The sequence below is a fragment of the Hippocampus bargibanti genome, linkage group LG11 (genome assembly GCF_051943395.1).
Source record: "Hippocampus bargibanti isolate YZ-2025 linkage group LG11, ASM5194339v1, whole genome shotgun sequence".
Classification (NCBI taxonomy): Eukaryota; Metazoa; Chordata; class Actinopteri; order Syngnathiformes; family Syngnathidae; genus Hippocampus; species Hippocampus bargibanti.
The window spans coordinates 18,831,671-18,850,691 of NC_142744.1; the positions used below are offsets into that span (position 1 = coordinate 18,831,671).

General features: G+C 40.5%; 1 protein-coding gene across 1 annotated transcript in view; it reads right to left on the reverse strand.

Annotated features, from left to right (window-relative positions):
* Positions 1–18,547, reverse strand: part of asic1c (acid-sensing (proton-gated) ion channel 1c) — a 106,498-nt gene extending 87,951 nt beyond the window's left edge. The window contains exon 1 of the mRNA XM_089008931.1: positions 17,072–18,547. Within this exon, the coding sequence (XP_088865057.1) occupies positions 17,072–17,626 (555 nt within the window). The 5' untranslated portion in view covers positions 17,627–18,547. The remainder of the gene's footprint in view (positions 1–17,071) is intronic.
* Positions 18,548–19,021: the final 474 nt, after the last annotated feature.

Sequence of the window (19,021 nt, forward strand, 5' to 3'; positions counted from 1 at the left end):
TGAGACAATCCAACACATAACTGCAGAGTGTAAGATGCTGGCCGGGAAAGCCTACATGGAGCGCCATAACCAGGTGGCTGGCATAGTCTACCAAAACATCTGTGCGGAGTATGGACTGGAAAAAGTAGGTCAAAATAGGTAACACCTCCCAAGGTAGTAGAGAATGACCGAGCAAAGATCCTGTGGGACTTCTAGATACAGACTGACAAGATAGTGATGGCCAACCAACCAGATATTGTGATCATAGATAAAGGGCAAAGAAAAGCTGTCGTAGTGGATGTAGCGGTCCCGAGTGATGGAAACATCGGAAAGAAGGAACACGAGAAACTAGAGAAATACCAACAGCTCAGAGAGGCGCTGGAGAGAGCCTGGAAGGTAAAGGTGACAGTCGTGCCTGTGGTGGTCAGATCACTCAGGACAGTGACCCCCAAACTAGACAAGTGGTTGCAACAGATCCCGGGATATCTTGGTCCAGAGAAGCGCAGTGCTCGGAACAGCATGGATACTGCGCAGAACCCTCAAGCTCCTGGCATGAGCTAAAATGACTACTAAGAAAATTGCGTTTATTTATCTATTTAGTTAGCTAGTTTGTTAGGTGTTGTTTTTTTTGCACAACGTTCCCATTTTTTTTGTTTGTTTGTAGCATTGTCTGTTTGCTATTAAACAAGTAAGTAATTGACAAAGACCTTCTCCGTTGCTTATGACACAACACACTGTGACTATTTCCGAATAATAATACTAACCCAAAAATAAAAGCCAAAAGGTAATAAATCACTCATAAGACGCTCATAGCCACTCATATATATTCATGCAGGTGGTCGATATGTGTCAGCCTCAAGCATGCAAATGAGTAAGCCGCATCCATCGTTAGACACCAAGTAATACGAGCCATGCTCTTGGTGGGAACCTTGAAAGAGCAGCGCAAGCGATAATAAAGCGCCCACAAGGCAAACGTTCAGGCACATACCAAATTGCTTTCGAGGCCTGACTATGCAGTGGGTGACGTAATTTCGGGAGTTTGGAAATCAATCTCTCAACTAATGAATGATGGCGTTTGCGTTAAGATTTCGTTGCAATCAAAAGGGCTACCTGCCGGGTTAAATGCCACTTACAATACAGCCATTAAAAGGAGTAGCCGCCAAAAATGCAGCCTCTTGATAAGGGCAGACGGAAAGGACTCAGTGTTAAGTCTCTTCAACAGGAAATGCTCCCATGAGGCCGTCTCAAACAGCGACTCTGCTAATAGACTTTATTGGCACATTTGAAGGATGGAAAAGAAACAACAAGGAGATGACGCAGGTGTGAGAGATTCCCTTAGCTCTGTGGGGTGGCGTAAATCAGTTGACTGCTCGAACGGAATGTGGATAGTGCCCATCCTTTGAGACATTTTTGTACCAAATGTACACCGGAAGCTCAATTCACAAATACACTCAAAGCTCTTAAAGGACAACCAACACCACTTTTGTTTCCTAACTGACATCAGAAAAACGTTTTATAACATCTAAAATACCCAAAACACGCAGGATGATATTTTTCGTCGAATGCAAATCAAAACAATGGCTTCAGATTCGGAGAAGATGCTTTCTTGTTACTCATCCAGTTATGAATATGATTCAAATAGTTCTGAAGAGGAAAGCATACATCGATTGCAGATTGCAATCGATTAAAGAATTTATTCCGTGTCATTTTGAGGCATCTGGAGAGAAATGTTGCACCCAAAAAAGATAGAAGATGGCAACAAAGCTCAGTGGAAATGGGACTATTTGTCTCCTGGGAATTTTTGTCAGCGAATATCAAATAGACGGACGGGGCAGCATACAACGATTCACCATCGCATTATTTATGTGTTTTCCTTCTAATTTTGCCATCAACACGGATCAACACGAAGTTTTCAGACCAAACAAGTACCGCAAAATGCATTGACGTGATGAACAGTGTGCTACAGTGTGTCCTTTCTCGGTCAGGGGCGTTCCTTCCGTGACGTGACGTCAGGACTCGTCACCAACTCAAAAACAAGACTTCCGGAATATTCAGCGCAAGTCTTAAAACGTAAAATATAGCTCTATGCGGTGGAATCTTAGTAACATACATCTACTAATTATGGACACAACTTGTCGGGAGGCGTCGGTTGTCCTTTAACTTTTAACCACAAAGTGGATTCTTGTGTTCAAAGCGAAAGCGATGCCCCCCCTCTCGATCTTTCTTTTTTTATATCAATGAAATGTTTCATAATAATAATACATTTCATTTAGTTTCAGATCATCAAACCAATGTAAATATCACTGAAATACAAATCAAGGAAATATAAAATGCAATTTTCAAATAAGAGATTATATTTATGAATGCTCCCCCCAAAAAATCCAAACCATTCTGTCCAAAAAAATAAGGTTTTTGGGGATCATCAACATTTCTTTTGGTGTGATGAGACTGTGTTCATTTATGGACAGCAGTGGTTTTTTTGCCTGAATGGGAATATACCTGTCAACCTTAGCTAATAGCTGCCCTTATAAATGATGACAATTCCCATAAAAGAGTTGCAGCATGCCGTACATTATTTGAAATGATTAAAAAAAAAAACGCTAAAACAAGCGGAAATGCAGACAGCTTTTATCAATGCAACCGTACGCAGCGATTAAAAAAAATACGATTGAGGATTACTTTTGCTGGTTTGCCATGACAATAGTAACGTGGACAACAGTAATGTCGACAAAAGTGAACGGCGGAAGCATTGTCGTTGGCTACCAACAGTAGAGACCAACTGGATTTGAGCCAAAATGGTCTTTGTAAGATTGGTTCACTTTTTTTCCATCTAAACGTTGTAGTTTGCCGTACATTGTTTAAAATGATTAAAAAAAATAAACATGTAAAATAAAGGGGAAACGTATAAATTGACAGGTATATGGGAACTTTCACAAGCATGCCATTTTTGGCCAGTGTCTTCCTTATGGTAGAATCATGACATTGTTCGGGGTTCTTTTGTGACCTCCTGGATGAGTGGTCATCGCACTTTGGAGTAATTGTATTTGGTCATTCGCACCAAGGAAGGTCTGGCACCGTTCCTACATTTCTCCAATTGTGGATAATGACTGGCAGTAGTCCCAAAGACTTAGAAATGGCTTAAATCAAAAACAGTACTGGCATATTCATTCTGCCGAAAAGGCGCAACTGCTCAGCACAGTCTCCTCCATGATGAATGTCGAGGCCAAAAACATGCTGAAAAACAATCCGTATCCGTTCAACACGACGCACGACAACACAAAGTGACAAAAGAAAACCCCAAAACAAGACAAAAATAATAAAAAAAGCAAGGCTCATGAAAGCACTTGCTGACGGTTGCCTACTCGGGCGCCATCTTATAAAATAGATTGAAGAGAATCAAGTAAATTAACACTGCTCACGTACCAATTTCAATGGCAGCCTCTGATCTTTTGAATCATTGAAATACATCAACCTGAAATTTCAAACATTCAAGACATTGTGGTAAGAAAATAAATACAAATTGCTTTCATATTAACAACTGCGTGTAAAACGTTCAAGATTGAAATAAAAGTGCTGGACAAAATTGGTGTGTCCAGAACGTAAGTCGACAAATATAAAAAAAAAAACTCAATATGTTGAAATAAACGCTATTGTCTCTGTGTTGTATTGAAATGTGCCAGAAACAAGGGCACATGACTCATATAACATCCATAAAACAATGCATTGTTCCAGCTGCCAAACCTAACCTTACCTGCGTTTTGCGGACATTCTCATTAATTTATCAATGCGTTTTTTTTACGAAATATTTAACTCCCTTCCAAGTTTGTCTGTGTAAGCTCTCAGTCGTACAGGAGTGGTCCATCGATGAAAAGGTTTCTTCAGCCGTCATCTGTACTTCTTTGAAGGTGTCGGACGTTTCGCTTCTTATCCAAGAAGCTTTGTCAGCAAACTAAAGTCTTACTGGTAGTTTAGGCCCTATATATATGTATATATATATATATATATATATATATATATATATATATATATATATATATATATATATATATATATATATATATATATATATATATATATATATATATATATATATATCCGTATCCGTATCCGTTCAACACGACGCACGCATATATATATATATATATATATATATATATATATATATATATATATATATATATATATATATATATATATATATATATATATATATATATATATATATATATATATATCCCTACTGTCCAGACATGGCGGTGCCGGAGTCTGCTATGATAGGTCCCTGCTCTCATGTTTGGGGGAGCAGAGGACGACTCCCTGCAGCTGCTCCACTGATAGTCCCTGTCGTTCTGACTAACGACTGACCTGATTTCTTTTTTTATATCAATGAAATGTTTCATAATAATAATAATACATTTCATACTAACGACTGACCTGATTGCCCCATTTCGACCGGTATCACCTGATCAGTATTACTAATCCTATGTTGCCTAAGCAGGCTATTGTATGAACGATCCAAATTGAACCTCACCCCACCAAACCGGTTTACTGAAGGATTTAGTTGTTTTATGAAAATCGCTTCTTTTACTCCCCTTTCGAACCATCTATGTTCTTTCGCTAAGATTTTAACCTCATTGTCGTCAAATGAGTGGTTGCTAGCTTAATTTTAGGTGCATATGTAATGCCGATTGAGGCCCACTAGTATCATCCCTGTGATGTTGATGAAGTCTGTTTTTGAGAATTTGTTTAGTCTCCCCAATGTACTGCACTTTACAATTTTCATTCTTACAATGTATTGAATAAATTACATTACTTTGTTTTTCATTTGGCAGCCTAATGTAGCCACAAGGGGGCACAAGCCAGTGTCTTGTTGTGCCGGTCCCAAGCCCGGATACATACAGAGGGTTGTGTCAGAATGGGCATCCGTGGTAAAAAAAATTGCCAAAACGAAAATGCGAATCATACCTCTGAATCCCGTACCGGATCGGTCGAGGCCCGGGTTAACAACGGCCGCCATTGGTACTGTTGACCTTCAGGGTGCCAGTGGAAAATTGACTACTGTTGGTCGAAGAAGGAGAGGAGGGAGGTGTGCCCGGAGGAAAAGAGAGAAATGGAACGCCAAGAATATAGAACTAAGAGTAGGAACTTTGAATGTTGGAACAATGACAGGTAAAGGTAGAGAGCTGGTTGACATGATGCAGAGAAGGAAGGTAGACATACTGTGTGTCCAGGAGACCAGGTGGAAAGGGAGCAGGGCTCGAAGTTTAGGGTCAGGGTTTAAGTTGTTCTATCATGGTGAAGACAGAAAGAGAAATGGAGTTGGGCTTATCTTAAAAGAGGAGTTTGTTAGGAATGTCTTAGAAGTAAAAAGAGTATCAGATAGAATGATGAGTCTGAAGCTAGAAATTGAAGGTGTGATGTTCAATGTTGTTTGTGGGTATGCCCCACAAGTAGGATGTGAGCTGGCGGAGGAGAAATTTTGTTTGGACTTTGATGAAGTCATACAGAACATCCCGAGAAGTGATAGGGTTGTAATTGGTGGAGACTTCAATGGACATGTTGGGGCAGGAAACAAAGATGATGAGGAGGTGATGGGCAGGTTTGGACTCCAGATGAGGAACGCTGAAGGATAGATGGTGGTTGACTTTGCTAAGAGAATGGAAATGGCTATTGTGAATACTTTCTTTCAGAAGCGACAGGAACATAGGGTGACCTATAAGAGTGGAGGTAGAAGTACACAGGTAGACTACATTTTGTGTCAACGGCGTCATCTAAAGGAAATCAGTGACTGCAAAGTAGTGGTTGGTGAGAGTGTAGCGAGACAGCATAGGTTGGTGGTGCCCGTGGGGACCTCATTTTGAAGTTTCTCAGAGCAATTTGCCTGTGGGGACATCATTTTAGGTCCCCACCGGGCTGCGTGCAGTCATGTTGATGTCCCCACCGGGCCGCGCAAACGAGAACACACACACACACACATACATACATACAGTGGGGCCTTGGCTTACGAAATTAATTGGTTCCCAGACAGACTGAGTAAGGCGAAAAGTGTGTATCCCCAAAAATTATTTCCCATAGGAAACCATTAAAATGAGAATAATCTGTTCCCAGGTCTCCATTAAATATAAATTTCAACTAAATACCCCTTAAAACTACACACAACATACCGTATTCTATGTATAATAAATATCCTATTGTATTGTAATGAAAGAAATACACTGCACTGTGTAATAAAGTCACTTTATTTACATGTGTGATGGTCGTTGATGGCTCTTAGTTGACACCTGTTGCTTTCTGACTTGTAAGGTCTTACGAAACTGAGGCATCACATTTTCATTCATCATGGTGATTATTCTCATAGCCAGAGTCTTTTCTGGATGGAACTGTTCAATAACTCTCACTTGATGCTGCAGCGATCTCCTCCTCCTTGCCCTCAGATGACAACTCCTAAATGGCTTGCATCTGCTTGTCCTCTTGAAGGCAAATCAAATCCTCTGTGTTGAGGACTTCATAATGGTCAGCAACAAGCTCCTCGATGTCATCTGCATCCACTTCAAGTCCCATGTTCTGTCCAATGGAAACAATGTCGTCCAAAACAACAGAGGATCATGAGGATCAAATCCTTCAAAGTCCCTCTCAAGGATGCATGCGGGCCACAAATTCTTCCATGCTGCTTTCAAGGATCGAAGCGTAACATCATACCAAGCCTTTAGTCACGTGAAAGCATCGAGTCAATAAAGCCTTTGTTTAAAGGTTTTAGGCGAAGGATGGTAGCAATGGTGGACTTAGCATATCCGCTAAGCCGCTAAGTCAGACAAACGCACACCTCGTTCGTGTTTCTCAATGATCTCCTTCTTTTCCTCGACTATAATTTATTTTTGTGTCTTCGTCAGCTGAACACGAGCCCGTGGCGGGGTCTTTTTCGGTCCCATGACAGCAAAAATATATGTAAAAAACTTGGAGGTGATCGACGTCTCTCTCTCTCTCTCTCTCTCTCTCTCTCTCTCTCTCTCTCTCTCTCTCTCTCTCTCTCTCTCTCTCTCTCTCTCTCTCTCTCTCTCTCTCCTCGATCGACGTGTGCATTCAGAGAGAGGGGGTGTGGAAAGGCAGGCCGGCTGGGGCGCTGTTCGGTCATGTCCTTTGGTGTTCTTCCGCGAAGATTACTCCGCCAGCCGTGGTGGGGCGTGGGTATCACGAAAAGTAGTGCTTCATGCAAGGTTTAATTTTCATAAATTTAGCAATCGTAAACCAAAAATTTCGGAAGGCAAGGTGTTCGTAAACCGAGGCCCCATTGTACGTACGTACGTACATACATACATACATACATACATACATACATACATACATACATACATACATACATACGTACGTACGTACATACTGTACACATACATCCATACGTACATCCATACATACGTGTGTTTATGAGAATGGATGATTGTTGTGCAGCTCCCCCAAGCGACCCTTGTGAGGATAAGCGGAACTGCAAATTGATGGTTGGATGGCACTACTAAAACAGGGGAGGCACTAGTGCTCCCACATTTCAATAAGAGAGCAGAGAGGTATAATGATGAAGACATCACATTTAAAAATGTGTTGAGTCCTCAGTGAATTCATTAGTTTTTATCCTCCAGCAGTAGAACATTAACAACCCACTGGTGTATTCATTCCCCGAACCAGTGTCTCTCTGTAAAACGTAGTGGGGCAAGAAGGGTTACATAAACTGTAAAAGTATTGCTCGAGTCAGATACTGTATCTGATGAAAATGAGTTTGAACAAAAAATGTCCCCAATTCAAATTTTTGCTCAAGAGTATTAGTCTGTGGAAATAATATTATCGGTCAGCAATGTTACATTTGATGAGAACTTTGATGGAAGAGGACATGGACAGGAAGAAAATGAGGAGGCCTTATCAGGTCAACATGGGCTGTTCACCAACCAATCATGGGATGCATGCTGTATAATGCGCTGGAGACAAGCAATTATTCACTCACATTGAACCTTACAGTTAACTTATTCATCCATCCATCCATCCATCCATCCATCCATCCATCCATCCATCCATCCATCCATCCATCCATCCATCCATCCATCCATCCATCCAGCAATCATTCCACGCATTCATCTTCTAATCCACTTATCCTCACAAGGGTTGTGAAGCATGCTGGAGCCTGTCTCAGCTGTCTTTGTCGAGTAGTCGGGGGAAACCTTTAACTCTTTGGCAGGCCACTGCAGGGCACAAAGAGATCAACAATCATTCACACTCACGCTCACACCTAAGGGCAATATAGATTGAGCATTTGAGAGCTTTGAAAGGCGCTTGAAATAAAATGTATTATTATTATGATTATGATTATCATTTAAGCTATGTGCACCTCTGCCAGGTGAGGCCAACGCGCTAACCAGCCTGCCACCGATCGGCCCTCCTCTATCCAAACTCAAGAAAACAAATTAATTAATTTGGCCATTAATGTAGACTACCTTAATATCATTTATCATTCACATTATCCTTACTTTATGTATATTTGAAGAACTGAACAAATGACAGACTGCACCCAACAAGAATTGGGTGCACGCTGATGATCTGGTGAAAGCAGTTTCTCACGATCAAAGTCCATAAAAAAACAAATATAGATGAACTAAAAGACCAAAACAACCAGATAAAGAGTACTTATATAGCGCCACAAGAGATGCTTGGATGTATCTCAAAAGTGTACCACAATTCCATTTTCCCATCAACAGCTAGTCATAGTCATATGGCATGGCAACAGACTTAACCAAGGAACCAAGGAACCAAGGGACCATGGGCAATTGTTTTGTGCACACAGACATTTTCCTGGATTCAACGTATCTTCAATCTATGAACACTTCAAATACAATAGCAAAATAAAAGTTGAAGATAAGGTATCTGATTACCATGGGCGGCCCTGATTGCATCTCGTAGGGAGGAAAAAAAGGAACATAATTATACAAACAACAAATAGCTCATAATTTACTGCAAAAAAATAGAGAAAACAAAAAGATAAAAACTGCAGTGCTATAAATCATATACTGTACAAACACACTGCTGTTCAGCTTTTGTGAAATAGGACTTGGCTGGACCAAATGAGTATTAAAACGGGAGAATTGGATTTTGCTTTGCTTTTGAGATTTGGAGGATGGGGAATTAATTCATAAAGGTGAGGGAGATTTTGAGAAAATCCATTTAAAAAAGACACTGTCAATATTTATAAACGGGCGCTGGTTGAAACCTGCTTGTCTTGTATGGATGTAATTGAAAAATGTGTTGCGTGAACGTTGAAATCCACAGACAGGACAGAAAGATTTGTATAATTTTATGTACTTTGTATCAAATCGATGCACCTTGTACAAGTCGACCAACAGTCTTCTCTTAACTCAAGGCCTTCTGTATCAGTCTGTGGACCAACAACAAGCCAAACTTTTATGTCGATTTAAGATCAATCTTGAGACGACAACAGACTATCTTTGGAGCAGCTCATCTCTAATGGAGAGCTTGGACACCCTGCGGAGAAAACAAATTTTGACCGATTGTGTCCGGGGCCGCCACAAGTGCCCGAACGTTCAAACCATTCTACGCAAATTGAAAAAGCATCGAATGGGAGGGGTTGGTCTCCGGATGTAATGCCAGGAGCACAGATATTATTTGTGAAAAAGATACCCAGGACAACGTCTGAAGCACTGCAGGCCGCCCTCGCTTTAGTTCAGCAGTGATGTGCCCGACAGTGCCAAGGCTCCAAGGCTTGTGCCGAGTAAAAAAGTTAAACAAGTTGCCAAGAACAATTCGAGGCCTGAGTCGATGTCGCTTGTGGCCACGCCCAAAGCCTCGGAACGCACGTGGCTATGCCCAATGCCTCGCAAGACGGGATTTCTACCCACTCAAAGATTCAAAATAAAATGGCACACCTTGGCATCAATGACCCCACATGTGGCACTGACACATCCAACTTGCATCTTCAATCGGCTTTGTTCTGCATTGGACGAACCGCTCACAATGAAAAAAAAGAGAACATTCCCTGTCTGGGATCATGTTGAGCACATCTCTCCTACAATGGTACAAATTACAATAACCAGTGCGAATATCTAATGTAAACTACTGTGACACCACGGTGTATCCCTTGTTTTAATGTCATCGACTTGCTATAGTCGACTTGCGATATTTTAGAAGGTGAAGTGTTAACTTTGTTCTAAAGAACTTGGGGAACAACATAATACATTTCCTTCAACAAAAATGAATGAAAGGTGTGTCTTGTTCTTTGTTCGTGTGTCAATGTCGAAAGTAAAGCAATTATTCTTTCAAGTAACACATGCACATCCATTCACATCTCAACTCCCTGCCATTTTTATGCAAAAGTATTAAGGCTCGCAAAGAAAAAATTAAGATGGCACAATTCTCAGTTTTATCTCAGAAGTCTGACTTTATTCTCAGAATACTTACTATAATCTCAAAATGCTGACTTCAAAGTGAGGGTTCTCACTTTAAAGTCTGAATTCTGAAATAAAAGTGATAATCCTGCCATCTTTATTTGAATTTCTTCATTGGTCCTAATCCTCTTCCATACATTTTGACCCTGTCCATGGTAGCATTTTAATCACTCTCTCTGTCGTTACATTTGTTTTCTACATGATAGGAAAGTGGAACAAATGAACACTCAAAATGCATTGGCCAAAAAGCAAACCATTTGGATGGAAAGCTTCATTGCTTCATGATGCCTCATTTTGCCATCACAAGTGTTCAGGACCCAATGGAGATGAGACTGTACAGTAAGGACACCCATGGCAGCGTTCCATTTCAAGAACTACTGTTGACCAAAAACAACAGTGCAAATATACACACAGAATAGACTGCGGACCGGAAGTTTGAAGCTTTTGAAAGGTGTGTGTCTCATCACATCTACCGTAAACCTAACACAGCATTGCAGAAAAAAAAAAAAATATAACAACAGTCAAACATGGTGAGAATATGGTTATGCTTTGTTACTTCAGGAGTTGGATGTTTCAGTGTGATTGATGGAGCAACAAATTATGTTCCATTTAAAAAAATCCTGGGTGAAACAGTTCAGTCAGTTCATGGACAAGATAAAATACACCTAGGTTCTGCGAGGTTTTTCAGTTCTTGCTGATGTGAGCTGTCTTAATATTATGTTATGGGGGGAAAGCTTTGAATATTATTTTTCATTCATATCTATTTTTTTAAATCACCATTCATATCATGCATTTAGGTTGACTTAGGTTGTCTTCTGATACATGTTTCTTTTATTTTCTTTCACAATGAAGTGGGAATACTATCTCAAAAAGATTTTGAGAAGAGGGAAACACTTTTTTCACAGCGCTGTAAACATGAATGCGCACAAAAATGTGAGTGAGTAAACGACTAATAGAATGTGAAACATCAAAGATGCAAGATGTTCATATGCCACAGGGAACTTGTGGCGGTAAAATAATATATTACAAGCATGAAATATGAATAAAAGAAAGGCAAATTGTGGACAAAGCATCACAGACACTTGATGCAGATGATTTTACCACTGCTTGCCCTGATGCTCCAGTCAAAGTCCCCCGTGTCAGTTGTGGTTAATCAAATTAATTCAAATGTAAACTACCTCACTTGTTTTCAATCTACAGGCCAAATTCAAATTATATGGGAATTGATAAATATTCTGAGCATATCTGACTCTAATTACCAAGAGACATTTTCATTTTCAACATACTCACTGGGTTGCTGTACTTTAATGGAAAATGCAGTCATGCAAAGAAAGGTTCAAGGCACGTCTTTGAGTCAAACAATAACAAAAAACGTTTTTTTTATGCTCTTGATACGTTCAAACAATTCACCTATTGTAGTAAATTATTTCATCTAATAACAATCCAAAAACCTGTGAACACTTGAATGATCTGTTAATCCCTTCATATTATTTTTTAAAAATGCTTTTACCCACAAAATCATAATGGTCTTTTCAGTACTAATGTTTGTTTTTGGAGACAGTCATTGTGAACTGAGCTGGGGGTTATCACAATAATAACATGCACCCTCTGGCCAAAAGTAATTACTAAAATTCTGGTTGGGATAATTGCTCAAATAATTACCTTGAATATGCATGTGAACATCTGACCAGGCAGCAAAACATCAATAATTGTTATTGTCATTATTAACAGCAATGATTTTTCTGCTCTGGCCCTTGGTGAAGCCTGACGCTTTTGACTTGCCTTCCCCCTGCTTTTGACTGATGACGTGTCTTCTATCTTGACATAGCCTACTTTTTTTTTTCTTCCAAGAGACAAACAATGGAATTAGATGGAATCACAACACTGTGGGGAAAAAAAAATAATTTTTTGAAAAGAATAGGCAGTGGGGGACCTTTTTGCCCTGTCTGGGACATTTGCTACACCTATTGTATGCAGTCCATTTCACACATTTTGATGTATCCCACCCCTATTCTTCCTCTCCCACCCTGTTTGTTTCACGTTAAGTCTGGAAAATATGTGAATTGTGTTTTTAAATGAATAATATTGTACATGTGCTTTGGTGTTTTTCTCTGATAGATAGATAGATAGATAGATAGATAGATAGATAGATAGATAGATAGATAGATAGATAGATAGATAGATAGATAGATAGATAGATAGATAGATAGATAGATAGATAGATAGATAGATAGATAGATAGATAGATAGATAGATAGATAGATAGATAGATAGATAGATAGATAGATAGATAGATAGATAGATAGATAAATTCCTAACTAAATCTAGAAGTGAAGGCTTTACGCCAAGCAATAGATCCCAACAGTCTGTTGGGATCTATTTTAAGGTATTCTGTTGGCAACAGAATAACATAGATGTTGATGGCACAATGTAAAAGGTGTTGCTCAAACAAGAAATCTCTTGACACATGGGGCTGACACATACATTGTGGAGTTTTCATGCAATAAAGAAGAGTCGTAGTCCCAGAGTTTACATAATATGTCAAACTGTTTACACTGCCAAATACTTTTTAAGCATGCTTTTAGATATCAGCCATAGCTGATAGTGGTCAGTGTCCTTGGCCTCTATTCTACTGTATATATATGTGGCTTGTGCCACAGCTAGCAAGTGTATAATATTGCATGAAGTAAAATTGGTGTCGTGTGAAACCGTGTGTCACATTTGGTCATTTCACCTATACCTGCATTTGAGCCTCCTGGCACCAAATGTCATGTAGATGATAAGATGAACAACAACATCCAGGCCAAATGTGATGATGATATTTCAACCTACACACACATCAAGAGTAATTTCCCAAAATGTAGTATGAAAAGACTTCCCATGGTCTTGTGTCAGAGTGTGCAAGGAAATTCCATGATGACTCTAAAACACTGATGAAGCAAGGGAGAGCTGTACACCATATGCACAATGGAATGACCCAAAGGTGGGACAGTATGCTGTTCAACCACCAGTTTCTAAAAAAAGTCTTCAAATTAACTCAAAATGTTAGTTCAAAACCTCAGCACATATGTAAGATTCTAGCAAACCCACCATGCTTTGCTCTCACTGACAGAGGAGGATTAACAAAAGTGGGTTATCAGACAGTAGTGATAACAACTATTGTATTTATGTGGAATTTATCCTCATTTGTTCTCTGATATTGCCCAACATCAGACAAACACCAAAGCAGGAGTCTTTTTGTTTGACCCTCTTTCAACTGTTTAGATTTGTAACAATGACAAAATATGACTAAACACTGCTTCACAGTTATAACAATGACCGTATGGCCGTGAGATAAATGACTTGGTTGCATTTGATAAAGAATTCCACATTTGAAAATCTCAAACGAGTGTTGTGAAACAATGTGCTCAACAAATAATATACCATTTTACCATACCAAGCCCCCTCAACAGTCAGACATAATTGTTTCCTAAAGCCTAAAAATGTATCATATGATGTAACAAGTACATAGATGCACAAAAACAGAGATTTCCACAATGTATGAATAGAAAAAAACAAAGAAGAGAGTAATGAATCAATATGTCCCAGGTAAACGTCGGCATCATGAGCAATAGCCCCAGTGGTGAAACACTTTTTCTGGGTGAATCGCATTTACGTTTAACTATGAGAACACCTCCTGGCCTTTGCAATGGCCCCTTATTCATCTCTGCCCCACATAATAGCAGTGACGTGCGGTGAGGTTCTTGGCTGGTGAGACACTGATGTCATCACAGACAGATTTACAAACATATGAACTCTACAGAGTAGCTTATTCACCAACGTGTTTTGTTTAAAATGTCATGTCAGCATTCTTTATATAAACTGTCGCATAGAAAAAAAGAATAAAAATACGTTATTATCGTGTTACCTTTACTTATAAATGAAGTCAATGCGCCGCTCCTTCTGAAGAAAGGCATCTATACCTTCTTTGTAGAAGCCTTCCTTATCTTGCTTCAGTTTTAAAAGTCCCTCTATTTCTTTCAATTCAGATACGTAATCCTCCATTCTGAAAATAAGGCCAAGCAACACAAAAAATGACTGGATGGTTGCACTTAACTTGCTAACTTTTTACTGTAGCCTGCTCTCACTAATTCTATCATTCTGCAGCCGAGGAAGCGCAATAAGAATCTGTGTAATCACCAGCTCCCCCTGTCATGGTGCACACCAGCTAAACTGTAGAAATTTAGTTCATATACGAAAAGTGTTTGAACACTTTAATAGCGATATGCAGAGGCACAGCAATGCGGTCTCACTGCAGAGCAAGCCAGCACAGTTAGCATAGTCATTGTGAAATCCATGGTGAGGCTCAGCCGGTTGCTCCTCACCGCTCGTCTCTACTTAGTATTTGAACGGTAAATGTGAAAATTCAGTGATTTAAAAAAAAATCCATAAATGGTGAAGTTAAATGGAAAAGAACTTTAAAATACAAATCACTAAATAATTATAACTGTTTAATTTATTTATTCATTTGCTATTTCCATGATGACAGGTGAGGCACGGCCTCACCTGCCTCCCCTGACTGCCCGTCACTGCATAATAGTGTTGTGGCTGGAGGGAAAGAAAGTGATTCTGCATTAACATTTTCAAAGATAGTTTGACAGTGTGGCAAAACTAGCAATTGAATGTGCAACCTTGCAATTGTGAGAGGCGCTCAAACCCAGGATCTCTGCACTATGGTCACTCATTCAATGGGACCTTCAATTTATGTCGAGACGTGCAATCTACTGGACCCACCGACCATGTAGTTGCTGCCATGGTAGTCAAAAATGTCCGCATCCATCGAAATACATCCTGTCCTACATATCCTACAATTCAACAGATGAAGATTGTCTTTAATATTCAAAGTTACTGAATAGGGAAAAACAAGCCTAACAAATCTGTCTGCTTCCTATTGATGACAAAGTTTTTGACAGGTACCAAGAGTAGATTTTGACACTTTTGACTGGAAAATAAAACAAAACTGTTCTTTTTTGTAAGAAATGTGTCTTCCTAGAGACAAAAGATAAAGTGCCCCATATGTCGGATCAAAAATGTTTGAGATGTTGGCCTTTTTATGATTGATATGATTTTTCCTGAATATAAAAATACATAAATAAACGTAAATGGATCAAAAAAAGTTCCTGACACGGGAAACGTGACAGATTTCTTGAATTCTCACACCATTTATTCAAGGTCAAAGCGCATCACTCCCACCAGTCTTTTGCATTGTATTTTTTTCTTGTCAGGTCTACATGGACATTTGAATAATTGGAATTCTTCTGGAGTAGCCCTCTTCAGTATTGTGATATTCCCATGAATGATAATGACATGGTTTGAAGAGTGTCCTGCAAGTGACTGCCGACCAGTACAGGGTCGAGCCCGTTCCACACAATGTAAACACCATCATAGTATTCATGCTTTGTCACTCCCCTGATTAGAATTCCAGCACAATGCGATTGAAATGTCCTTATTGCAATATGTCATGATGATGGATGATAGCCGTGTTGGTCACACTTCAGCAGTACTTCAAAAAAATGCCCTGACGCTGACTATACTTGTGCAGATTGTTTTTTGTTCATGTACTTTTGGATCCTTTGAATGAAACTTTATGCATCACTCGAAAACTGGTGACTGACACCTGCAAGAGAGGAGCATCATCTGAATTTCGCGTGCCCAGACAAAGTAATACATTTTGTTCAAAGACTTGAACATAAACCTGCGACTTGTTGCTGACAGGTTCAGGGTTTCAATTGACTTTCAGCTGGAATCGACTACAACTACCCAGCGACACTAATGAGGATCAGCACGACATAAAAAGGATGGATGGATTTAAGCGTACACAAATGTGATGATGTTTCGATTGTTATTGAACAAGGCAGAGCAGCTTTAGTTCTAATCAACACAGCAGATGAACGACAACAATGGACGGACCAACCGCTTCAACAAGCAGTTATTAATTCTGTCTTATTTGGCAATTAATTGAAGTGATCAAATTGGAAGTAAACTACAGCAACATAAATCATTTGAAATGATCCAAGTTTGTTGAGAGTCAAGTACAGTACAGGGTAAATATTTCATTTCAACAACAATATCAAACATTGTTATGACTGCAGAAAGTAAATTAATACCCCGCATTTTTTAATAAAAAGGTACCGTATTTTCCGGTGTATAAAGCGCACCGGAGTATAAGGCGCACCCCCAATGAATGGTGTATTTTCAAATCTTTTCCATATATAAGGCGCTGCGGACTATAAGGTGCAGCTTCAATGAATGAAAAGAGTATTCCAAATATAATATATCAATACGTATCCTAAAAATAAAGTACACCACGTTATAAGGTGCTACGGTAGAGGCTGGGGTTACGCACTACTTCTTCTACAGGGGGAAATGGAGTTGTGGCGGCTGACACTCGTTGTGAGACTTGTTGTGGCTCAATAATACTTCACAATTAAGGCCCACCTGCATAAAAGGTGCAGGGTCATCTTTCAAAAAATCAAGGCTTTTGCGTGCGCCGTATACACTGGAAAATACGGTACTGTGGAGGAATTTCAGCAGATAGGATTCATACTTTCCTAGCCAGAAGACGTTTCATCGGGGGTAATAAAGATAAGATCATGCATGTTAATGGGACTCACCGTACTGAAATTTACCGAGTAGCAATCCTCCCCGCGAAAGGTGCACTGTAGTAGCATATCGCCAATGTCATGACCGGTGCGGTTATAGAAATCAGTCATGTTGAACAGTTTGGGCTTAAAGTTCTGGAAGCTGGCTTTCTCCTTCAGGGAAGCCAGTACCTCCGGCTCAGCCAGATGTGGGTTGGCTATTTGGTAGTTATTATTGAGGAGAGCCAGCAGCTCCCCCACGTGATAAAGGTCATTACGGGTGATTTTGGAAAAGCGGAATTCGTTGAGGTTACAGAAGGTAATGGCGGGAAATGTGAGGTTCGTGGCCGCCACTTCGTCCAACTTGGTGACGTGAGGGTACTCCAGGTAGTAGGACACTCGATCCATACACACCAGCAGCAGTAAGGAGAGTGAACCCAAAAAGGAAAGAGTCCAGAGGAACCGGCGGAATGTCATGTGTCCATAAGAGAATATGTGGCTCATGCCGTGCAGCGTGGATATGTTAGCAAAAGCTTGCAGGTTGGACGGCCTGGTGCGCTCAATGCTTTCCTCTGAGCTTCCTTTCATGGCTGCCGCCTGATGCTCAACCAACTTCGTCGAAAAGACTTTGCTTAGCAACAGCGGCAGCACAATCGGCGCGGCGGTGTCAGTCGCGCCGCAGCTTTACGCCCACCGATGGCAACGCGAACACTCTCGAGAAAGAGCTACATGAGTGTCTGTCAGTTTCTGGAACTCTTTGTTTTCATGGCAATTAACCTACAATTGTTGGACAGCGGTTCCTTGCTGATTTGATTCGATGCAAAACTGTGTGTCACACTCCTTACTCAGCTGTCTTTTGTCATGGAACCAAACACAATGACCAGTCCAGAAAGACCCACTCCAACCCAAAAACAATGCCGCCCGCTCCCTTTGTGGTGTCAATAGACTGTGGAAGAACACAAGAGACCATAAAGCGAGAAACGGGGCAAACTGCGAATGTAAAGAAAGAGGCGAGAGATGAAAAGGGGACGGAGGGGGACGCAGGGGTGGCTGCAATGTAAAGGGATAGCTAATGGAGTGAAGTACGAAGCCTCAGCAGTCAGTGGGACCCTTCCTCCTCCAATCGGGAATGCCTCTACATTGCGGTGATGATAGAAGGCAATGATTTTATGAATGGAGGGAATAAGGAGAGAAAGGGCTCACGAGTCCCTCATCGCCACCTTCTCTTGTCACTCAGATCTGTCTTCAGGCTTCTTCTTGTTTTGTCCAGAAATGAAAATGAGGGTGTGGGGTGAGAGGGCTGTCAGAGACCTCCAAGCAGCCCACCACTGTGCTTGACAAACGATGCTCGCAGTTTCCACGCAGGATCTACTTCCTCACTTGCACAAATCCTTTAGTTTACGGGAAGACCACCGCTTGATGTTTTACGACCAGCCCTGGCCAGCACGGTCGCTAAAGCTGCTCTGGAGACCTCCAGCTTTACTCCAGCGAACATACAGATTTATATACGCTTCCTCACCACCACCAGCACCACCGCCAGCCCTCCCCCATTTGTATCACTCTCTCTCCCGGAGACTGTACCTCTCTCTCCCTCCGCCTCCTCTTTAGTAGTCAGGATCCATCCCACTGCTGAATGGCTGCTTTGCTTGTGTGCCTGTGTGTGCCAAGTCACTCAATCTGGACACCACTTTGGCTCTTCGTGATGTTTTTTTTATTGGTGTAACAGCAACACGTTTGCGCAAACATGCCACAGGTTACATTACATATACACTGTGCAACATAGCCTTTTTGTATATGTTATAGTTGCTTCAATATGCTCAATATGTTGGAACAATTAGAACAATCTGCTCTTGGAGTTGCTGATTCCTATCATTAATGTAGAGAGGTGGAAACGCGATGATGATTGAATAGCTCAATTTTTGCCAGGAATAACAGCACCGTGTATACCAGGGGTGTCAAACTCATTTCAACTTTGATAGTTCA